General features: G+C 40.3%; 1 protein-coding gene across 1 annotated transcript in view; it reads right to left on the reverse strand.

Moving 5' to 3' along the window:
- Window positions 1-14,771, reverse strand: part of SLC22A2 (solute carrier family 22 member 2) — a 21,482-nt gene extending 6,711 nt beyond the window's left edge. The window contains exons 1-7 of the mRNA XM_018565613.1: window positions 14,291-14,771; window positions 12,663-12,766; window positions 12,359-12,513; window positions 11,231-11,399; window positions 9,497-9,611; window positions 8,072-8,178; window positions 3,153-3,367 (exon numbers count right to left, since the gene is read on the reverse strand). Of these exons, the coding sequence (XP_018421115.1) occupies window positions 3,153-3,367; window positions 8,072-8,178; window positions 9,497-9,611; window positions 11,231-11,399; window positions 12,359-12,513; window positions 12,663-12,766; window positions 14,291-14,707 (1,282 nt within the window). The 5' untranslated portion in view covers window positions 14,708-14,771. The remainder of the gene's footprint in view (window positions 1-3,152; window positions 3,368-8,071; window positions 8,179-9,496; window positions 9,612-11,230; window positions 11,400-12,358; window positions 12,514-12,662; window positions 12,767-14,290) is intronic.
- Window positions 14,772-25,478: the final 10,707 nt, after the last annotated feature.

Here is a 25,478-nt window from a genome sequence, read left to right on the forward strand (position 1 = left end):
TTACTTTATACATCCTGACTTCCATCAAGTTGTCTGATAGCCATCTAAATGGAATTCATTATTAATCACATTTTCTTCAAAGGTTTACTCAATTTTTAATTTTGCATTTGATATTATTACGCTTATCTTTTATCTTGAATACCTATGGATATCATCTTGAATTTTATTATATGAGAAAAATAATTTCTTATTTAAAGGCTTTTAAGAGACTGTTAAGTAAATCTATTGCAATGCTGGTCAATTTAAACTATGCATATGAGGAAAAAACTACCTTCAGTCAAAATATGCAACATATACCTTAACACATTACATGACATCATGGTTATAGAGTTAAGGTAACTCATGTGGCTATAAATGCTGGAGTATTTTCCTGACACTCTTAAGAACTGAAGAAGCCACTTGGATAAATGTTGAAACGTCTTTACCATTACATACTCCAGTTGATTGTGACCAACTACTGCTACTGCAGGTAAGTATGCCCTCCTACCTTGTAATCTTTTCAATTGGTAATTGAGGTTGCTCATTACATGAAACAACCAGCGGGGAGAGGGGGTGTTTGAGGTTGGAACAGTGGAAACAAGTTCAACCTTTGCTGGATAATTTGAAATCTGTATATAATTTCAGCTGCTTCAATGTAATGATTTATTTTGATATGCATTTGTCAATGAAGGTAATCTGCGTATCCATTTTCCCTTATATGCTCAGTTTGTGCTTCTCATGGGTAATTCCAGGCAGCAAATAAATAAAACCTAAAACAGATTTTCATCATTGGTCTATATCAGAGTCGTAGCTAGCTACTTTTGTGCCCGAGGCAAGAACAGAAAATTGTGCCCCCCAACAGACGTGTGATTCACCTGACGCCGCACGTGTGGCATCATGTGACATCATGCGCCCCGCCTCCAGGATGGCGGCTCGCATGCGCAGAATGCGCTGATGGCCAAATCCAAAATAGCATAAAAATTTGTTTCGTGTGACAAAACTAATCAAAATTTTTTTAGCAGGGTTGCGGAAATTAACGATTAATTCCTCGATTAATCGTTAATTTTCTTGATCGATTAAAATTCTTTTGATCGGTACTCACCTCTCAGCCGGCTTGCGGGTCTTCCGGGAGTTCCGTCGGAGATCCGGTGACATCACGGACAACAACGTCACCGGACTACTCCCCCAAGTGGCTCCGTCGGCTAACGAAGGGAAGGGGGAGGAGTCCAGTGACGTCGATGTCCGTGGCGTCACCGAACTCCTCCCCCCTTCCATTCGTTAAACGACGGAGCTATTGATTTCTTGCAATATCAATTTTATTGGTCACAGTAATGTCCTAGTGCACACACACACACACACACACACACACACACACACACACCTACCTGCCCCTTCAATAGACCTGACTACGTTATTGCAAACTATTATTTAAAAGCAATAAGGTTAGCAATACTTATTATGAGATCTCATCCAATCTTGGGGGGGATTAGTGAATGCAAGAGATGAGAGACAAACATCATATGCCTGATCTCGCACATGCACCACACAACATTAAAGTCATCTTTGTTTTCCCCATAATCTCACAGGTTCTTGCAGTTTAGAAACTAGATCTCCCTGGAAGGCACTGGTGATGTAGCTTTCCCATCGGGAACCGGTAAGACCCTGGCTACATCACCAATGCCTCACTAGACCAGGAGGGGAAATCCTGGTTCAGAATTGGCCTATACACATACAGCACAGCAATGAAGTAATAAAATGAACTAGGATCACACTAAGGCCCCATTCACATGTAGCGACATACCTTTGCAGAGGCCGGGATAGCGCGACTTTCGGGGCGACGATCCAGCGACGGTAGCGCGACCTTCTCCGTCGGGCTCCATAGAAAAAAGCGAAATCGCGCAAAATCCGCCGAAAAAAGGGTCCTGTAGAAGCGACTTGCGACCGCGACGAGCGACGCACGACATGGAGCTAAGACAGCTCCATTGACTATCATTAGTCGGCGACTTCTCGCAATATCGCGCGGCAAAAATGCGCGATATTGCGGCGGAAATCGCGCGATAAGTCGCTACATGTGAATGGGGCCTAATCCAGCACATTATTATTCTGAGTTGCCCCACTCAAGCGGCGCCCATATTGAGTGGGGCATGTGAGATTAATAACGTGCTGGATTAGTGTGATCCTAGTTCATTTTATTACTTCATTGCTGTGCTGTATGTGTATAGGCCAATGTAGTTGGATCTTTATGTTCATTTATAATTAATCTAAATTAATCGATTAATCGATTTTTAAAAATTTCGATTAATCGAGCACGAAAATTTTAATCAGTAACAGCCCAAATTTTTAGTTTCTGTTCATTTTGTCCGAAACACATTTTTAGTCTTTGCACATGTCTAATAATATGTGTGTATGTGTGAGGGTTTTTTTTTTTAATTTTTTATCATTATTTTTTTATTTTTACTCATGGGGGGGCTTCAGGGAAATATTAGGGGTCTAAACAGACCCCCGACATTTCCCTTTTGAAAAAGAAATTGAGGACACACAAATTGAGGACAAGTTTGCTCTGTACAAAGAGGATATTTACTGATCCTCTGCTCCTGAGGGCTGAAGCTAGCGGGGGGCGGAGGTGGGAGCGCTGAATCCAGCGGGGACGTGGTGGAGGAGGGAGCGTTGTCACTTCAGGATGGCCGAACAGTGAGGAGAGAAAGAGCCGCCGGGCCGAGCGGCTATCTCTCCTCACTGTTCAGCCATCCTGGATGACAGCTCCCTCCTCCGCCCCCCCAGCCGGCTGCAGTGCTCCATTTCTCATCGGATCCCCGCTGCCTCTGCCCATACAGGCGGTGAGGGGATCCGATTACAAGCTGGAGCCTGTGCCGTCCCTCTTCTCCCTGTTAAGTTGCAGCTGTGTTGGCCACCTGGCACCCCTGTTGCCATGGCGCCCTGTGTTTACCATGGCAACAGGAGCGAGGGGGCGCAGCCAGGCCGGTCTCACCCGTCACATGGTAGCTACAGCCTTGGTCTATATTGCAGTTATATTAAACATTCATACATATAAGTTTAAAAGGGCATCTATGAATGCAGCAAGTAGCATGTAAATATGTCTGCTGTACTAATAGACTAAGAACCAATGGTGGAAGCACAAGGCTTTGCTCTTAGTGTGTGTCTTTCAGGCTTACCTTCAGGAATGAAAGCAGTAACAAGGCAAGCCACACCTGTCACAAAACAACCCACTGCCCAGGGATATCGGCGTCCAATACGATCCACTGTAACTATTATTATAAATGCGGCAGGAAACTCCACCATAGCAGAGATAAAGAAGTCTAAGTAAATATTTTTACCAGTGGATCCCATGTGCATAATCAGTCCTTGGTAAATTACAGCACATGAAAACCTAAAGACACAGAAAAGAACATTATTAGTCTACAGTAGTAAACGCTAAAACTTTCTTCAATAATGGATCCAGATCAAACAAACATACGTTACCATTACCCAAAAATATTTCTTTAAAGTTTTGCCAAGCAAATACAGTCATCATGTTTCTGAACATTAGGCTCCAACTCTCTAAGCTTCCCTGAACTTCCTGTTCAATACACGATCACAAGGGACAGAGCAGTCTCCAGCAGCTGTCCAACTTCTAGAGAAGAGGTGAGGGAGGAGTAGGCTTTCCCTGCTGTGCCTATATATTTTTGGAGCAGAAGCAGAGACACCAGCACTCCAGATTTGCAAAATATGTCTATTTATTGACGTGCATCATGGTAGAAAACAACGAACGTTTCGGGTTCGCAAAAGATCCCCTTCATCAGGTAAAACATACAGTGTAAGTGCACAAAAACACAGCTGATATATAGCACCAACCCTAATCAGATGTTACGGCTAATCATATTGTTACGGCTGCCACCCGTTGACTACCGCAGCACCCATTTTCTGAAGGGATTTACGCGGTCAGGAGTGCGATGGGACCAAGGACTATCTATATATTTTTGGAGACATGCACAGCATACTAGCACACGCATGGGTGGCTCCATAGGACACTGCAACTGATTCTGTGTGGGAAGCTAGAATTTTTAAACATCAAGGAGCAGCATCCATTGTAAATGATTTAATCAACATTTAAATTGCCTAAAACCTTTTGCCTTTAACGTCACTATAAGTTCATTGCTTTTTGCCTGAGACATATGCTGTATGCCAATTAATGAATTAAAGATTACACACTACCAGCACTCTACCACACATGCGCTGCTATTCTGGACGTATTTACGGATCAGACATTTTCCAAATGCTCGTAGGCTTTGCTACCATTTAGCTAGATGTCCTTCTAGCTTTAAAACACTGTGCAAATCTTCCACCCCAGTGAAACACCTTATCTGCCTTCTTTACCTTGAGCTATCTCAGAACCTAAGCCCCAATGTTGATCTGGCGGTGAAAGCCTGGGAACAGAACTTAAATATCACTGGCACAGAAGATGTTTGTGAGAGCATGAATCTCTTCTGCCTACTGAAAGACTCCATGAATACTAGTTTTAAAAAATGAACTATAAGCTGTACCCCAGAAGTCCATAAAATCTCTCCTGCTATTCCTGACATCTGTTGGCGCTGTGATCAAGACACTGGCACTTCATATTTAGTAGGACTGTCCCCTGATCCATTTGTTCTTGATACAAGTTGATAGTCTTATTGAGAAGATTATTAGGGTGACCTGGTTCCATTTGATCCTGCCAGCTATCTCCTTCAACACTCGGAGACACTCAACACTCGGAGACACCTTTTCTGGCCTACAGACGCTCTCTTACATTCCAATTACTGAATGCAGCAAAATCAGTTATTCCTAGACACTGGAGATCCCCTAATATGCCTAGTATATGTGATTGGTTTAGAAGCATTGACTTCATGGCAGAAAATTCACAGACACAAAACATATAAGGCCCTTGTGCCCCCTGGAGGTGCTGGATCCCCCTCCTAATATGTTGTCTCAGATGGTTTTTCTCACCACCATTACATTGTCTATAGTGTACACTTGAGCGGTATTGTACCTTCTCGCAGGTTCCAAAAGTTGCGCTACACCTGTTTTGCCACTACATCTATTGATGTGTGGTGTGTCATCCAGGGATGCCCATGGCCCATATTTTTTATCTCTTCTATCTTTTCAATGGTCTCTTTAGCATTCCGTTGGCCTCGCCTATCTACCCCTTCTTCTTCCTTCTCTTTCCTTTCTCTACTGCCTTTCTTTCCACCCCCTGACTGATACTAGTTCCTCATCTTTAATCTGGCCATACATTATGTGAATTTCCAGAAGAACTGCCCAAATTTTCACACATACTTTTGGCCACCATTCCTCAATCAGCTGATCAAAGGACCCGGTTGGGAAATCTTCAAACGAACAGAGCCAGCAGCCAATGAGGTGCTGGTGGCCGCTTTAAGAATACAAAAGACACAGCGGGGATTCTTTGATCAGCACTTGTAAGCATTGATGAAGGAAACTGTTCTATTTTTTTTTCCGTTCAGCCTGCAGGTTAAATGAAAATAGAACAGTGTACTTCGCTGTTCCTTCCTGATATATCCAGAGCAGCGAGATGTACTTTGTACCTTAGTTGTTCTTACTTTTTAATATCTGTTCAGATGGCTTTCTGCATCGTTTTTTTATGTTATAATTGCTGCTACACATTTTGTCTCTTTACTATTGTGTCAAATATTACACACCGATCTTCAATTGATACAAAAGTGTTGCATTTCCTTGTGGTTGCAGTGTATTTTGGGGCTGCTTGCAAGCTGGTATGTGCACCCTGTCAGCGGATCTAAGTGGACCGACCTAGAGCAGCACCTAGTAGTCTTATAAAGTCACATACAGTATGTTGTGCCCATTAATGTGCCACGGATTGTGAATCAATCGCTGACTTGTGACTGATTTATTATAATGTTGCATTTAATGTAATGCTTTGTGTTTGTTGTTTTGTCGCCCTATGCAAAGCTGTGGCAGATTTGCCATACTATAACATTATGTTATGATTTGCCCCAGATTTTCCAATTCAGTTAAGTAATTTTCAGATATTTATGTAAAAAATCACTTGCAGCAAATTCACAAAAACAGGCAGACATTTGCAGATTGGTCGCGCATTCACAAAACAAGAAGTGGCACAGCACTCACAAACATTCAGCTGCAAAAAGTAGAATTGTGAATTAATTGCACACATTTGCATGGTGCGGCATTTAGAAATAGAATGCCAACTGCCTTCCACCAATATATCTTATGCATTTCACACTGGCCTTGATATGAACTGTAAAATAATATTCTACACATTTCTTAGAAAGGAGTGCTACTGGACATTTAATTAATTGTAGATTATTCTCAAATAATAAGGAAATTCATAGGCTAAAATAAATCCAGAGAAAAGTGAAGAATGTGAAAGTGAGTCCTGCTACAATTCATATTAAACCTTTCAAGTATCTTATCCAGACTACAATATTTTTTTTTAATCTTGTGTATTGTCCTTAAAATCAAGGAATGAAAGAAACTTTTATATTTCTGTGTGATCTGGTGAATATAGCGTGAACATATATCTGCTTAATAAATTAGTTTTGTGGTTAGGCCTTTTGACTTTGTCAAAGCTTTTGCACCCAACTATACTTGTGGACCTGCTATAAAGCAGCATCACTCGATGCCAAGTTGCAACTGTTAAAGAAAACAAAATCTTGAGGTTAATAAAAAGAGAAATATAAATATGAAATCCTTATATATTATTTCTGTATTGTTTATATAGTATTTTACCTGTAAGGCCATATCTAGAACATGGGGTCTTAATATGGGCACCACATTGTAAAAGGGATTTAGGCGTTTTGGAAAGGGTTCAAAGGAGGCAACAACATTCATAAAAATTAATAATTCATAAAAGGTTTAAAAAGACTAGAAAAAGTTCAGTGTGCAAAAAAAGATGATTTAGAGTTCACAAACATGTCAGTATAAAGAATTGTCAAACTGCATTTTTTTCCCAAGTATTATACAAAGGGATATCAGATACATGTAGAAGAAATTATGTTTTACCATCAATATAGATAAGAGTGCTTTACAGTATGAGTGGTTAAGCTGTGGAATGTTTGATCACATGAAAACTAAATGGCAAATTGTATCATGGAAACTAAAAAGGATTATTTTCTTGATGCTGATAACATCCAAAGTTATGGCTACAATAGGTTGTTAGAGAAATATTTTGAGCCAGCTGCCTTTTGGGGTCAGGAAGTATTTTCTGTTTTTTCCTTGTGTGGCAAAATTTTACGCAGTTGCCTGTGGATTATTTTTTCCTTCCACCGGACCAAAGCTGCATCAATTATGAGAAGTTTCATCTGCTGGACATCAGCTTGTTTTTAATCTTATGCATGGAAAATAACAAAAAGGTTTATTTCTACTGCAAAATAATTCTGTAGGTATTGTGGCAGTGCGTGGCAATGCCACTATGTAGTTTGGCAAAATGGTCACCCAGGACTCTCAGCCAGTTCCAGGACATAAGTACTTTTACCAGTAAAGAGCCGGCTTTACAATTCTTTCTGGGTTTTCTAAATTATAACTGGGACCCTGGAACTGGGAGATTCCTAGGAGAACTGGGAGGGATGACCTCCCCATTCCTGGGTCCAGGCTTTAGTGGTGACCACCAGCACCAGATTGTTCACCTGTGCACAGCCGTTATGAAAAGGATGCTGGTTCATGTTCAGGGTTCCAGCTGGAGGACAAATGAGGTGTCTGTCCAGGAGTCAGGAGGACTCCATCCTGGAGCCAGCCTGTGTGGCAAGTCTGCTGGATGCAGCCTGTGTGGCAAGTGCGCTGGATGAAGCCTGTGTGGTAAGTGCGCTGGATGCAGCCTGGGTGGGAGAGGTTTAAAGTAATAACCTGAAGTCGGTGAGACTTTTAAAAAAATGTATTTTGCTTAAGGACAAAGCTAATGTTGTGTTCTTATGTTGGAGAAACCCCTGTGAGGGAAAACTTGTGTGAACCTTTAAATAAAAGTGGGTGGGAAGCCCTAAAAAGAAGATGTTTGCGTCCTTAATGCGCTACCATTTGAACCTCTCACAATATGTACAAATCTATTTTACAGATAAATGTATCATACCAGATGTACATTAGAATGAAGGTGTGTTTTCTTATCTGAGGAGTTCTGACCAGGTCTTTAAAAGACGGAACTTGTTTATAACCAGTGTCTTCATTTCCAGTTAGACTCTGTAATTAAAAGGGTAAACTTACATAAATAGAATAAATATCTGTGTATTACAATGGAGTAGTTTAAACGTATGCTATGCGGTTATGATAAGCCAGCTTGTTATCACTCATTTTTGTTTTCGTTGGAGCTTATAAATGTAGGATGTAAGCAAGGCTCTGCAACCTATGGAATCTTTAAAGTGGACCTTTACCCAGATCTTTAAAATAACAACAAACACACCTTTAGAAATACTTCTAGATAATTGTAGGCTTTGTATTCTTTGCATACCTTATTTCTCTTTTTTTTCCCAGTCTTCTGACAGTGGTCATCTTTATTGACGTTCTTGCAGCATGTGAAAATTGCAACATTTTGGAATCATGCAGGGTTCCAAAACATTGCCTGACAAAGGAACCCGTTTTGCCTGATGAAGGAATCCTGCGTGGTTCTGAAATGTTGCAGTTTTCACATTATGCTACAAGAATGTCAAAAAATATGACATTTTTAAGCTAAATGTGCGGATAACAATTTTTAAGGTGTGCGGACAACATATTTCACTATTTTGGATACATCAGACCCTTCAATATAGAAAGGCGTTTTTTGGGGGTTTTTTTTTAGGAAAGTCGACAAATATTGGGAGAAATTAAGGGGCAGTTAGGCAACTATATCAATATATAAAGTGCAGCACTATGTGATCCCTAAGGAAAGTGCTAAGTGCTTAATCAATAACACAAATTGTAAAAAAAACAGATACATATCATACAATCCTCACAAATACATGAGATTAAAATAATAGTCTTTTATGATGGGAACGTGATCTTAACAAAATATCAGCCGACCTCCAAATATAAAGCAGCCCTCCTCCCTAGTCTGACACCATCAGATAACGGCCAATCATAAAAAGCTAGCCAACAGAATACAAATCATTGAGTAATATGTGTGATATATGTCAGGTCCAGTGTGCCCAAGCCATAATTAAGCCCCACCCCTTTCCATTGTTAAGCCCAGCCACCCATAATTTATGTATCATTTGATAAAACTTCAGTGAGCAATAGAGACTCTGGCATTTAACAGTTACATAATATGGAGCAGAGCTTAGCACCATGTGGCAAGCTTAAAGAGGAAGTCCAGGCAAACTTTTTTAATTAAAATTGTGCTGTGTAACAAAAAATTAACTCTTATGAGGTGTAAACCACCTCCAGGATGGCTGTCGTTTCCAGCGGGCTGAAAGTATAGCAAGAGCTATACTATCTGACATCAGTGAGGCTGTAAATTTGCCTGGAGTTCTGTTCTAAATTGTATATGTCTCTTCATAAGGACAATAAAAAAACATATCATCACCTTTAAAGTAACCGGTATAGGTTTCTTATTCTTCTTTGCAATATGCTTAATAATTTCATTAGCCTTATCCTTCTGGTTTTGGGATAGGAGCCATCGAGGTGATTCTGGAACACACCTGTAATGAATAAACTTTAATATGTCACGCTAGCAACTGTGTAGCAGAGATCTGTAGTAGATACATATCTCTCTGTTTGTCTGGAATGGCAGTTTATAGCTAGATACAGAATTGCTGCAGGAGCTGACTAAAGTACTTAATTAGACAGCTACAAATTGCTGGTTTGCCATCATCATCAGAAGCTGCATTGGATAGGAGGATTAATTACTAAAGTTGGCTGAAATGTCTTCAGAAACCACAATATATGGGTTGATCTCCTGTGCCCCCTGCTGCACTCATGGTCTTCTCCCACCAATTTATACATCACTACTGGGTCTTGTAGTAATGCGGGTGGTTGGTGGGAAGGACCATTGTGTGCAAGGGGTTCACAGGAGTTTGACACTCCCAGAAGTGTGGGTTTCTGAAGTAACTTCATTAGACAATTGCTCTTCAATCGAGTTTTGTCAAGGAGGACAAGCAGTGGGAGAGGAAAGTGTTTACAATAATTTTTGCATGTACCTCTTGTAATCTAACTTTTATTTTGTTTGGCCTTGTCACATAATTAGACAAGTACATACCTCTAAAGAAGATAACAGATGCTTTCTTCTCTTGCATCACTTAAAGCTACTCTGAAGTAATGGTCCCCCTAAGTCCACTGGAAAACCAATACTTTCGGGGGTGTTAATCTCTGTGGTCACCCACAGCTCTCACTGGTTCCTCCTGCTGTCCTCCAGGTCACTGCAGAAGATAGTAGTGATGTGGAAGCACCACTGAGAGCTGTAGAGGATCAAAAATGTGTTCAAGGCCTTACAGTTAATCTTCTCTAAACGGGAGACATAACCGAAGTAGAAAATCCTTTCCCCTGCCAGCATTCTGTAGAGAAGGGCCTTTACTCTTTGTGAGGAAGCAGTGAACTCTCTGCAGAGGTCCAACACCCCCTTCCCCTGCTGAGTCATCATCATGAGCTTGACTGTTGACTGTTGAATAGAGCAAGGGCCCTTCTCATGACATGAGACAGGCGTTTCTATTCCAAATGTTGCTGCTTTCTAAAGAACACTAAGTGTAAGACTTTGCACGCCTTTTTTTTATGCCTGGAAGGTTTTTAGCTGATTTAACTCTTTTGCTGCTGGAGCTATTTTTTTTCCTTTCATTTTGCACACACTTTAAAAATACCATATATTTTCTGAAAGCAGAGACCCTGTAGAATGGAACGGTGGAACTTCAATGTTGAAAGTTAAGTTGAATGTGAACCTGACATGGCTACAGTACAGCCAGTGCCTGTTAATCTGAAAATTGATCCCTGTGGAGCTCCTTGGATTCTAGGACTGGTCTATGCCCAATTGTTTTCCAAGCAGCGATCCCTTCTTGTGGCTAAGCACCCCCCCCACTTCACCTTCTCCCTTCCCATTATTCATCTCCAACTCCAATGAGTCCTACAGGGACACAGATAACTGACACAAGTTCCTCACACATCACAATGTGCCTTTACTTCAACATTTGGTGTTAGTCTAGGCAATTTTAAGCCAGGTCAGATTCACTGTAATTTAAGAGGCTTACTCAATTTACTTTGCATATTAATGTGCTATGTTTCATATTTGATATAAGCTGTTTTTTTAAGATATATCATGGCAGAAGTTTACCAGTAATATGTCAGGAACACAAAATTTGGCAAAGTGACCGCCAGCTGAAGCCATCTCCAGTTAGGAACGACATAAGCCACTCCTGCAAGTGCCAGAAGTCCAACTGTAAATGCAACTTGGTATACAATTCCGACAGTTCTTCTGTGGTCCAAGCCAACAAACTCTGCAACTAGAATGTGGTAAGAATGGTAAGAATGATCTGAAATGCTGCATTTTTAGTATTGCATCTTACAATGTAATTATTATTTTTAACTATTTGTAGATCAAGAATGTTTTAGATTTTCCCTGTTTGACTTCAGTTAAAGCGGAAGTACAGCATTACTTTAAAAAAAAGTAGAGGGGGGGCTGGAGCTTTTAGTCATAATGTGCTAGTTTGCAAAGCATATTAGTACATTATGGTAGCTTACCTGCTCCATCACTGGCGCTTCTATCTTCGGTTTGATCTTCCATGTTTCGAGTCTTTGGCTGCTTGATTGACTGGACCCCAATGATGTAACCCCCATGCATGCACAGAGTAGTTACTTCATCTCGGCATACCAGGTGTAGTGCATGTGTGGCTCAGTATACAGAACAAAAATGGTGAATGGCAGCAAGAAGTTTTTATGACACTTTCTTCTTACAGTCTCTTCTGTCATAGACAGTCTGTTCATCAACAAGGTTTTCTCTTCCAACCTTGTTCTAATAGTATGGGGAGGGCCTTTTTTTTGTTTGAGCATAACTGTGCCACTGTGTACAAAGCAGGGTCCATAAAAACAGGTTTAATAAGTAGTTTGGTTGGGAGGAACTTAAGTGATCTGCACATAGCCTGACCTCAACCCTATTGAAAACATTTGGGATGAATTAGAGCACAGTTTGAGAGTCAGGTCTTCTCTGCAAGAAGGGTATTCACAACCAAGTTTAGGTTCATAATATTTAGAATTTCCTGTATGTCAATTTGGCACTATGCACATGAAATACTTTTTAACCTGTCCCACTGTATTTAGATTCCTGCATGCAACTTGATGTTATAGTTCAAAAAATAGGCTTATGAATTAATACTTGAGACATAATTAGGCCCTGGCTTCCTTTTATTTACAGCATTATGTCTGCTACAAAACAGCAGATCTGTATTTAAATGTTCTAACTTACCCAAAATATATCCTGACAACCAACTGCCTTTGCTGACTAAGCCCTGAATAAAGCGGAAGGTAACCAGCCATGGATAAGTTGGAGCAAATGCCACAAGGACACCAAAAATAGCAGTGATGAGGAGAGAAATTAAAAGGCATGGCTTGCGACCAAATCTGGAGACACAGATTAGAGTTATCACAGTTATTACAGTTTTCTAGAGCACAGAAAAAAACCAGAAACAGTTACAGTAAGACTTGCAATATAAAAGAGATTGATAATGTTCACAGTACACCTAACAGACATCTTGCACATAGACCCCTACCTGTCTGCAATGTATCCGATAAACAGAGAGCCAAGAAAGAATCCAACATTCACAATTGACTGGAAAAGGTCCAACTTCCATGAGTCCTCACACACAAGATTAAACTAAATAAAGGAACGTTTTGGTTAGCTTTATTGCAGTTCATGGCTTATTGATCTCTAATAGCAGTTGGGCTAATAATTATAATATTATTTGTGATTTGTACCCTACCCATTACACTGGGATGGCATTGGCTGCTATAAGATGCCCACTGGAACTGTCTAATTAAATGTGATGTTTTCCTGATGACCCGTAAAAACTAGTTCGAATTTTATTTTATTTTTTCCACTGCAGCTTAACACATGAAAAGGTGAATCTGACTGGTTGACAGCACAGAGAGATTTAAGTGCTGGAATTTCCTGCATCAAACGCACATTGGTAAGCTGGATCTGACTTATCTGCTAGCCTTTTATACTTTGGAACTGTACAGAAAATACTCCCACTAGAGCGCCCGTCTTTAACCCTCTGCCCTAGTTACCAATTTGTTTGGCCTTAGGGTAAGTAAGGTTGATATTACTTTTTCCATACTAGTTTCTCTATAAATTCATAGAAGCCATTCAGGAGTTGACAACCTGGTTTGACCTGAATGTGGATGAGGTTGCAATGGCTGAGGGGCAGGGCTTGAAATTCCACCATACAGATTGTATAACAGTGCATTCCTATCTTCAGGCTTTTTTGTATTCAAGTAAAATAAAAATAAGGAGAGAAGAGAGAGAGAGAGATATCTTCTACTGAGTGCCCTGGGTCTCCTTTGATATATGAGATGATAATTCTATGCATTTTTCAGTTTTGGAACAATGTACAATTTAGCTAATTTTTAATTAGTCTTTTATTTTTTTGTCATCACATTGTGACATTACAGTTTTTAGACCAATTCATTTGTGTTCCGTTAAAAAAATTATACTAGTCTTAGATTGGATCCAAAGTGGTCATCATAGTATGCTACCAATTCCCTCAACATTTTATTCTGTGGGCCCAGAGGTCGCCCTAGTCAATAGAAAACCCCCGGTCACTTTCTATGCAACCACCCACAACCCCACCTGTCCAGCTGCTCATCACACCTACAGTAACACCTAAGACTCCGCCCACTAGCGGCGGCTGAAAAGAGCAAGATTTGAGCCCTGTCATGACATCATTGGGTTGCAAAAAGGAGAGAATAGGAAGATAGGAGGCACAGAAGTAAAAAATAAAAATAAACTTTTATAATACTTCCAAGGGATAGAAGAGAGAGTATTATAAGTAATTAATACTTTGTATGGAATTCACCTTTAATCATGTCTGAAGATCCCAAAGGTTGCTCTTAGTATGGAAAATGTCTAGTAATTCAATATTCCCATCATATGCCAAATTACATAATACTGATAGGTAGTTATGGAAGTACAGTATGTGCTTTATGCAGATACTTTAACAAATTATAATATATTTGCAACACTTGACTGCAGCAATGATTTCTATAGCAATCTTGACAGTGCCTCCCCTGCAGGACAGCATTGACACATGGCTTGGCGATTGATTTTTTTACAAGCACAAGCTTGCGTGTTCTAAAAAATATTTTTCATAAATGTTACTATTCCATATAAACCTCTTACCTCTGTTACTATAGATGATCCTGTAGTATCATACACCCAACCATTAGTGCAGCTGGTAACAGGCATGTTGTTACTATTATATGAGGTTAGATTCCTGATTGGGTCTGTGCAAGTGAGAGATGTCCAGTTCCAGTCTGCGTCATGCTGAAAACACTGGCTAAAGTATAAGGAATCTGCAGAGTTATCTGGAAGGAGAAACGTGTAATTAATTGCCTCTTCAACGCTCCAACCGCATGTTCTACTTAATTCCGCAGCTGCAGGAATATTACATCTGAAGTCAGGTACAAATCCTAGAAATACAATGCCCACATATATTGGGCTGAACACAGCCGAGATAAAACACATAATAAAAAACAACTGCTTCTGAAACAAGCCAAACTGTCCAATTTCCTCCAAAACATCATCAAAAGTGGCCATGTTTTCCAATCTTATCCTCAGATGTCTGATGCAGACTGTTGTTTTGTACCCGATATATAAAAAAAAAAAAAAGAGCTGTTTTAAAACAAGTTGTTCAAAGTGCTCTAAATAGGAAATCGCACAGCAAACTGCCAGCTCTTTGTGCTCAATAGGTAGTCTAGCCTCTCGCACAGTGCACTTCGGATTACAAGCTAAACTAGCTGAACCTGCTGGAAGATACTTAACCAAATCACACTATGTTCAATTTTATAAGTCACTAAGAACCCTGAATATTTAATAGGTCTGCATTTGATAAAGCAACTGTTCTTCAAATCCATACTAGAAAAAAGCAAAATAGATTTTATTTAAAGGAGAACTATTGGGAGAGTAAAATATACTCTTCCCTATAGTTTGAAGCGACTCTATAGCTCGGGAACTGAATGATCAAATACATCTGATCGCTCAGCTCAGATCTTCCCCCTGCAGAGAACGGTGACTGTCAATTACCGTTCCCTGCGGGGATTTCCCTCTCCCCTCTCTGTTCCACCAGCGCTCATTGGAGGGACAGACAGGGGATGGGGCAGGCACAGCTGGCTCTGGCTCTAGAGAGGCAGAGCCAGCTGTCAATCAGGTTGCAGTACGGCCCTGCACTGTCACCGTAGTGCGGACAGTAGCCAAGCAAAAAAATTATTTAAATCCTAAATCCTTTTTTCTTGTTTTGGATTGAGTAGAGAAGGGTTAGAACTTCTGTTGGTTTTTTTTTTTTGTTAAGATATTTGTGCTTTTTTCCCAAAATAATACATCAACGCCAAACCCAACATACGTTAGTCGGATCAGCCATAATAACAGAATAAACCATAGTAAAAAAGAAAGACATAAACTTCCTCCACCACCAGTTTTCAATTTCGCACGATGCTTAAAGCAGAGTAACATATCAGAAATATTTCTTAACCCGGCCGGTATCTTTTAAGTTTTAGACATCTCCACATCAAATGTAGAAGATTACCCTGATGTTGTTTGCATCTTGGACAACAGCAATCAGTGCATAGTCCAATTTTATGCAGGAACTGTGGAGTATCATATACTCTGTGCAAAATAAACAGCTGGGTCAATCTGTGTGAGGGGGGTAGAGAGACATACTGAACTGCTTTGAGTATTTCCTTTCAAATACCTTCTGAATAGTAAATCATTTAAACGGGGTTATATAGATTGATGAAGTAAGGTTTTGTGCGGATAATGCATGCCTTAAATGCAAATATTGAATTAACATTTTGCGATCTAACCTATATTCAATACTTACCGTATTTTGCGGTCTATAAGACGCTCCGGACGATAGGACGCATGGCTTCTGTGACAGAAATTCTATGACAGAAATTCTGTCACAGAAGCTGCAGTTAGTGACTGCTGAGACAGGTGGCGCTGTCTCAGTAATCACACAGAGCAGACGAAGAACGTCGTTCTTCGTCTGCTCAATGGGCTCTATGGTGAGCTCCTATGGCGGATCGTGACGGGTCACGCAGAGGAACGGGGGACCCAGAAAACCTTGGCGGGGGGCGGACACTATCGCCGATGCCGCCGCCGCTTGATTTAATACAAGGGATCTACTTAGATCGCTTGTGTTAAACGAACAGCGGCTCCCACTGTACATTCAGCTCTGCTTGTCAGGAGCAGGGCTGAATGTACAAAAAGAAACTACTCGCCCGGCGCCCGAAATTGCATGTCCCGGGTGTCGGGCGATAGGTATTCGCTCCATAAGACGCAGGCACATTTCCCCCCTCCTTTTGGGGGAAAAAAAGTGCGTCTTATGGAGCGAAAAATACGGTAATTGATCCATAGTTTTTAAAACTCTTTCTGAGTATAGCTGTGATAAAGTATCTATTCCCACATTTTCCCAGGAACAAAAACCCTGCAGTTTAGCTACTTCTGGCAACTGACCATTCCCCCATGGGGGGATTGTATTTAGTATAGCCCTCTATATCTAGAATTTTCTTTATTGTGGCACTTTTTTTTTTTAGAAAAATCATAGAAGCAGCTCCCAACCTTTCTCCATGTACAGGTGAAACTCGAATAATTAGAATATCGTGCAAAGTTCATTTATTTCACTAATGCAACTTAAAAGGTGAAACTAATATATGAGATAGACTCATTCCATGCAAAGCAAGATAATTCAAGCCGTGATTTGTCATAATTGTGATGATTATGGCTTACAGCTCATGAAAACCCCAAGAACCCCAAATCCACAACCTCAAAAAAGTAGATTATTACATGCAATCAATAAAACAAGGATTGTACATAGAACAATATCGGACCTCTGAAAAGTACAAGCATGCATATGTACTCAGTACTTGGTTTGGGCCCCTTTTGCAGCACTTACTGCAATTACCTTTGCACCATATTCTAATTATTTGAGTTTCACCTGTATATCGTGGTTTCCAGCACCCATATGGGGTCCAGTTCCCTAAAGAAGGACGCCACTATCATATATGATTGGCAGGGCCGGTGCTAGGATTTTTGCCTATACAGGCAAAGTTGCATTTTTCATACAAGTACTTGTCAAAATGCCCTGTTTTTTCCGCCCTCACCCTGCAGTGCCCTCAGGCGGCCGCTTGCCTTGCGGTAGCGCCGGGCCTGATGATGGATTTAAAGTTTCCAGCCTCTCCCACTCAGCCAAATGCTGTAACTGAGAAGCTAGAAAATATAACCACGGGTTCAGTACCACAAAGTCCCCTTGGTCTTTAGGATACTGCGGATCCTTGAGTTTCTCTTCTTCCAAATTAAATCTCTAAATATAGAATTTATTTGTTTAAAGATCTTAGTTGGAACCCAACATGGAGAGTTATGCAAAAACTATAAAAGTTGAGGCATCCAAATCATCTTCAATAAACTAATACGACCAGCAACTGACAATGGTATATGCACCAGCTCTTATTTTAATCTTTAAAATGCTGCAGTAAAGGTTTAACATTCAAATCTCTAAATTCTGTAATCCGTGCTGATATATCGTTACTCCCAGGTATTTGAAGGAAGACACAACCATTAGTGGTATACTATACCTATCGATGCTATCTGGCAGGAGGTCTACTGGCAGTAATATGGGTTTATCCCAATTGATGCATTAACTAGAGTAGTTATCACATTTAGTGATTATTGCAATTGTTGCTGATAAAGATGAGGCCATGTCAGACAAAAATAACAGCATATCGTCCAACACAGCCAAGATAAAATTATCCTCCAGACATAATGGGGCATCTAGAGCGGCTCTATCATCTCCTGTTTTTTATTGCTATCTGTGTCTTCTTTAAGGAGATTCACCCTCTCCATTTGTCCTAGTGACAATTGTCATTGGAACAGAAAGTAAGAGAAAATTTGTACATGCAATATGTATGAAGAAAACATTGCATTCCATGTAATTCTAAGACAGAGACATCAAAATTTAACTGCAATAGTAAATACATCTACATGTTTAAATGGCGCAGAAGAAGATGCCTCGGGGCCTTTATATGCAGAAGAGCACATTCTTAGAAATATATGCAGGAAAAGTGTATTTTGACCTTTGATCAATATGGACGCTATTTAAATTGTTAGCTTTGCACTAAAATAAATGCATATGTGCACACTACCGTCCTCATTCATTTATGTGGCTTGACTTGGCATTTTATTCCATAGACTGCCTACTTCATAAAAGATCTAGTTGGTTTATAGGGACTTTCAGACCAAAAATTAATTCCAAGAGCGACTGCACAGATGCTTTATTGAGATTAAATAATTAAAAAGAGAAAAACTAAACTAAAAGAGTAGTGGGAAAGGGTAATGGGTAGTATGAAGTTAAATATTTTCAAAACATAAACAAATAAAAAAGTAAAAGGTTAAGTGGGAAATGAACATTCATTTAACAAGAAGGGAACATTGATGAATTGTTTTAATGATATACACTTACCTTTTGATTAGCCTCAGTAATCCCTGGCCCATGATTTCCAGCCTATGCCTTGGTCATCCTGTGTATCATAAACTCACCTCTACAGGTCCAACACTTAGTGCAGATGTAATTGTTGCACAGACCGTAGCAGACCTGGACTGGCAATATGGCAAATCTAGCAATTCCAGCCAGAATTAGTGAAGCCAGTTTAAAGAAACGGCTATTTACTGAAGCCTATACTTAACTGCAATGTAAGGAGAAGGCAAAGTCAGGGATATCTGACTCCACTGGATGCACCAATTTTTCCGGCTATTTAGAATGCAAGGAAAAAGGACAAATTCTAAAAACAAATGGTAAAAAAATAGGAGTATAATGAAATTGATAACTAAACAATATCAATACCTTAATGAATCATTAAGAAATAAAGAGTCATTAATTTCCCATCATTGGTGTGTCTCTACAGCCTCTGTTGAACTAAAAGTGCTATTATCTATGTCATTCATAACAATAGTTTACTGGTACATTTTCAAATCAGGATAATTTTCTTTATTTACCATTAAAGTAATCATTTTATCTCACGTCCAGGCTGTTGAACACAGTATATCTGGTAAATCATTTGGGTGACTCCTTAACAAAAAATAGCATTTTAGCCTTATAAATCTGGAGATTTTTACAGCAAAAATACTCAAAAATACTATTTTCTTTCCCATCCATTGAAGGACACAGTCTTTCACCTTTGGGACATCTAAAAGCAGTCCAACTAAGGGGTGGCCATAAAAGAAAACATACACAAACAGGCAGAATTGGGGAGTGACTGTAGCTCAAAGAGCCATAGATCAGGGTGTACTTAACCAGTGATCCCTATACCTTGAGACAAACCTGCCCATTTTGTTTATCAACCTAGAGGCCAGGAGGTCCACATCTGGTGTTCCCAACTTATAACTCAGATCCTCTAACATCTCCGGGTGTACAGACCACTCCCCTGGGAATAGATGCTGCTGGCGGAGGAAGTCTGCCTGCCAATTATCTACACCTGTGATGTAAACTGCGGACAAGGCTAGAAAGAGAAGTTCCACCTAGGACAGGATCTGTTCCAGCTCTCTTGAAGCGGCGAGACTTCTGATTCTTTCCTGATTATCATATGCCACTGCTGTGGTGGTGTCGGACTGAATCTGGATCTGATTACAGTTGGATGGTCCAATGCTGCAGAGACAAATTGCTCAAAGCCCCACTATGTTGACCCCCCAAGAGATGAGATTTCTCCAGCAACCATATCCCCTTCACCAACAGGGTGCCCAGGACTCATCCCCCGCCCACCAGGCTGGCATCCATTGTGGGAATCTTCCAGAAAGTACTTTTCTGACTTCAGAGCCAGATTCCTGAGTCATCAAGCCAGGGACAACCTGTTCTTCAGTACAAAATGAATCAGTCTTTCTAGGGAGTGCAAATCTGGAGTCTATTTCAGAGGCCCTAAGAGTCTCTTGCTATGCCTCCTAATAAACCTAACTTAAGTTGCAGATAGAGTAGGGTTCAAAAGCTCAAAGACACACATTTTCCAATAGGTACTGGGAGCAGTTCAGGGACAGAAAGCAGAAGAGTGCCAGACCAAAACAATGTTAGAATCCATAAAAAAAGTTTAACAATTGTGTTGATCAAACAGTCAAAGCATTTTCAGGGGGAGACACAACTCCCTTCCTCAGGGTTTATTGCAGCTATGGATAGGTCTCCCAAAATCTTTAGATTGCAGGCAGTGGATGCAAGCTGTCTAAATGTCCACAAAGGTAACACATGCTCCTCCCCAATTTTTTAAAAGTGAGAGTGTGCTTTCCTGCAGAGGAAGGTTTGTCTTAGGGTTTGGCATACTTTGAGCCCCAGACCCTATGGATGGAGTATAAGCCAAGATTTAGGGACCTGGATGGGTATGTTTCACGATTGGTATAATAAAAAAAGAATGAAACTTCACAGACTGTGCCTTAGACTTTTACTGCTGATGAAGCTGTGTGCTTTTTTCACCAGTGGCATCCTTGATAGTGTTATCAAGAGTTGGACCAAACGTATGTCTCTCAGAGATCATGGGGATATGATTCTTAAACGCAGGTTCTACATGCCAGCATGTTAACCCAAGTGCCCTACGCATGTGTATTGACAGAAAACCCAAGATGCAAGATATGAGAAAGAAAACTTCCAGCAGACCACCACAACTGAAATTTAGAATTTGCTCTATGCATTCTATATGCAAGGGAATATCCTCAGCAGTGATGAGGTCCCTTTTAGTTTTGGACCAGTTATTTATTGCAAAGCAAAATCAGAGCCAAGATAGGGTGAAGAGCAGGGCCCACAGAGGCAGGCTTCAAGTGAGGCCTTCTGATTACTTACTGATTGGGTCCTTAAAGACATTCTCGGTCAGTATGGTGTCCACGTTGTTAAGATGGGACACTGCTGGATCTACAATAGGTTGGAAGAAAAAAATGGAAGCACCACCAAACGAAGAAGCATCCAAAGGAGGTTTTATTGGTAACAATAAAAGCATCAAATTTCCAACATGTTTTGGGGGGCAAACACAGACCCCTTTCATCAGGGCTTCAGGTTTAATTCAAAATGGGAATCTCTTGGGGAATGTACTCAGGGAAAGTTAAAAGGATAACCACAAATATGAGTGCACGTGCAGCAGTCAACAATTGAGAGGCTCCTGAATAAGCCTGGATAAGAGACGCTGATAAGAGCCAAAATGGTCTCTTTGTTTGTGGATCCCAAAAAAAAATGGTCTCTTTTAACTTGAGAATGGTAGCGGTAGACAAGGACTCCTCAGGGCAAAGCGAATCAGTAAAAGACTGGAGTGACACAGAGCCAGACACAGCCTTTGCGACTAAGACACAGCTAAAGCAGTTGATAAATCAGATAGAGAATCTACAAGGGGAGGCACCAGAGCTGTTAGCAGAGTGTGAGCTGGGGTACCCATCACAGAAGCACGTTTATACCCCATGTCTATAATCAGATATGTTGTGGTCACATGGCAGTAAAGCAATTTAAAACTCAGGGCGTGGGGCAAGACCTCAGGTAATCACAAACCCTGGACAGCTAGTAGCAGATGAGGGTCAGATGGCTGGAGGTGACCAAAATCATTGTAGGCAGGCAGCAGCAACAGTTCAGAGATTGTAGTTCAATGCTGCTCTTGCAAGCAGGAGCAGTGGAGAGATGCTTCCTTAATGCGGCAGGAAAGGCAGTGCAGAGCGCACATGACTCTCCATCCAGCGAATTACATCAGCACTCAGTCCCACAGCATTAACCCCTTTCATGGAGGAAACCAGCAGAAAATTGGGAATTCTTGACCTAAGTAACAAAAATTAGCTCCCAGTGCTCGGCCCTGACCTCAAAGTGTTGTGCTTCTGACCGATTTTATTCACCTAGATTCAGGGGGCTGTAGCTCTAATCTATTTAGAAAACTGCAGCCTCATGGGGAACGCTGTACATCTCCTCTCTGTTATTGGCCCAGACCATAGCCCTTGCCCAGGTTTGGTAGATAAAGGAAGCCACCAAACTTTTTAATAAACATGTGCAATTCTTTTCAAACCGAATTGACCTTCATACGAACTTCTGCATATTCGGACATTAGCATGTATCCAAATTTCTGAATGACAGAAATAACAAATCCGAACATACCAGAATAATTGATAACGAAATTCGGATGCACTCTCTGTTGTTCAGCCCCTTGGAGAATAGGGGTGAACAGCAGAAAATTAACCTGAAAATTAACATCTGGATCGGTTCACCTGAGCCGATCCAGATGTTGCATCAGCTGAGGTGAACGGCTCTTCCTTTCGGTTCAGCCAAACGCGCTGAGGCTGTTCGGCCGAAGGGAGGTAAAGTGAGCAGAATGCAGACGATGTACGGCTAAGAAAAGCTGTACACGGCTGCAGTGAGTAGCCAAAGAGGCTTCGGCTCATTCATATGGCTGCCTTCGGCCCGTCACACATAGCTATAAAACATATTAAAACATAAAAACGCTAACATTTTGCACTAACAGAGCATATAACTTGGCAAGTTTAGTCTGTTTAAATACAAAACTGAAAACAAAAACCTATTTCTTAAAAAAGATTTTAATATATACATACTCTACACTGCATGTGTAAACATCTTTACTATGAGAGCATCTAGTGGTAATCTCCTGCAATTACATTCCATTGACGCTCATTTCTAATATCTGCAGGAGAAAGGTTCAAAATGGGTCCTCATTCACAAAAACAAGAAATATCCAAATCTTTACTCAACCCATTTCATATTTTTATGAGTAGACATTCCTTTTTGACCATGTATTCAATAATGTTGGCTACATGGTCACCTAAAGCTATAAGTGTTAACATGCCTTTCTTTTCTTAAAGGAAATGTGTCACAAAGCTAAGCACTTGTCACAGACACTCCCGAAGGAAGCAGCCGCAGGGCATGTACAAGCAATAGGGCAATGGCTTTATTCATCAGAGGCTTCTGAGACAAGTATTTAAGTTTGTAACAAATCCCCTCTGCTAAGCTGCACCAGAAATGAATGAGAAGTATTAATTACATTGCACAAGCATGGAGGACACAGGTCAACATCTTAATATGCTGGTGGCAGATAGAGGAGTTCAAAGTCATTCGGTTTTTTAATCTACCTATTGCTTTATCTTGGTGGACATTGACATGATAAGTTAATGTGTAAAATGTTTACAAGGACTGAAAACGAAAACTAACCAAGCATTTAATCCATTTTTTTCCTACCATATCGTAGTACCAGAACACAAGTGTAAGTGTTGGATGCACAAGATTATTTAGATATAAATCAATATGCTCCATCCATCCTCCCGTGTGGGACACACAATTAGTGTGATTCATCATGGGCAAGGATAAACTTGCAAGACGTTGATCAGCATCTCAAAGTAACATAAAGGGGATTTGTAAAATCCTTTCCTTGGAGTCCATTGAGGGACACAAAGTATTTCTTATGTCGCTTACAGGAGGATTGGTCACTGGCAAAAAGAAAATAACTGTAGGCCAGCCCAGGATAAATCTTCCTACGGGTTAATAGCAAAGAACTACCGAGAGCATGAACATAAACACAGAGGAGCATAGCCTGAGTCCATGAAAAGAATTTTACAGCGAGTACTAAAACCCTGCCTACTTTCTCGTCCATCAAGAGACATAAGATTCTGTTATTGTGAGCCAATTATATTACATTGCCGTCTTCAGGTGGAATTGCACACTAAGAAACAAGCCAGAGGGGCTGGCATCTATCCTGAGGATCTTACAAGAGACAGAAAAGAAGGACTTCTCCGATTCCAGAGCTGGAATCCTCAGCCACCAAGCTAGGGACAACCTTGTCCTTGATGCCACAAAAATATGTCTGTCCAAGGACTGGACTGTATTGTCCCATGACAACCAAATGTTGCATTCTAGAGGTCTGGAGTGAAACTGGGCAAACAGGTATTGTGTCAGTGTACCTTTAAAGGGTAGTGTGATTTGTATTTGAGTGGAATACATTTATATCTAGAACTTGGTGCACACAGTGTGAGTATGGTTTGGACTTGAGCTGTGTTTTTTATGATGACAACGTTGTCATTTTAATTTGGTGGTAGTTGTTGGGTTTTTTTATTCTGAAGTTGTTCATAAAAGTATAATAAAGGCATCATTTTGTTATTAAACCATTTTGGCCCCACTGTAGTCGCTGGTTAATCATTTATGGTTATGGGCCAACATCTAAATTGATGAGTTGGTAAGTTATTCATTGATGGCAAGTCTGTAAGGTTTTATCTAATGAACAACCCACCACTCTGGACAGTGGGGATGGACCTTCATGCCAAGAAAAGTTTTTCTGAGGATTTGGTGGACTATGAGCTCCAGACCTTGCAGATGGCCTCGAAGCCAAGCTTGAGGGGCCTGGGCATTTATAGTGTAAGAATGGATAAATTAAAGAGACATTTAACTAATACGGGGGGGAGAAGAATTTAGCATCTGAGGAAGATGGGCACTCTTGCCACCAGTCAGGGCCAGTCTTAGGCCTTTAGGCGCCCTGTGCAAGAAAGCTTTACAGCGCCCCTTAGTAACCACACCCATTTTTTCCAATAAAGACTCCTATTTTGTTAAGCCCCAAAGAAACATATTAAAAAGTATGATAAAAATAAAACTTTTATTCAAAAGGTATTAAACTTGTAGGCACAATATAAGTATTCTTATTACATAAAACAACAGAAGGTAAACAAGTGGTAAACAATAAATGTCAAACTAAAATAGAGTCTATAAAAATAACGTATCAGGTTGTCATGCCGACCCTTTTTTCAAGTAGGTGTATCTAGAAAAGTACAAATAAAAAGCAGAATATAAAACCTAGACTGCATGTTAAATTAATGAATTACTATATGTCCGAATATACGAAAAATGGATTTACTATCATCAGTGTCTGAATGAATGGGAAGCCTCTGTACTGAGTGCTCTCCATTAATTTAGAACAGAGGATGCAGAAAAAGAAATTGAGGACTTTGTGTCCTTAATTTCTTTTCTATTTTAAAAGGTAAATGTCAGGGGTCTGTTTAGACCCCTAATATTTCCCCGACGCCCCCCCAACAGTAAAAAAAAAAAAAAAAAAAAAAAAAAAAAAAACAAAATATTAAAAAAAAAAAAAAAAAAAGAATAAAAAATAAACACACACATTATTAGACAAGTGCAAAGACTAAAAATAAATTTCAGATGGAATGAACGAAAACTAAAAACTTTTTCATTTGTTTCATCAAACAAAACACATTTTTATGCTATTTTGGATTCAGCCATTGGCGTGTTCTGGAGGCAGGGCGCTTGACCTCATATAACACTGCATGTGTTGGGCGCCGCCATCTTGGTGTATATCTAGGT

The sequence above is a fragment of the Nanorana parkeri genome, unplaced genomic scaffold (assembly GCF_000935625.1).
Source record: "Nanorana parkeri isolate BGI_ZX_2015 unplaced genomic scaffold, ASM93562v1 scaffold866, whole genome shotgun sequence".
Taxonomy (NCBI): Eukaryota; Metazoa; Chordata; class Amphibia; order Anura; family Dicroglossidae; genus Nanorana; species Nanorana parkeri.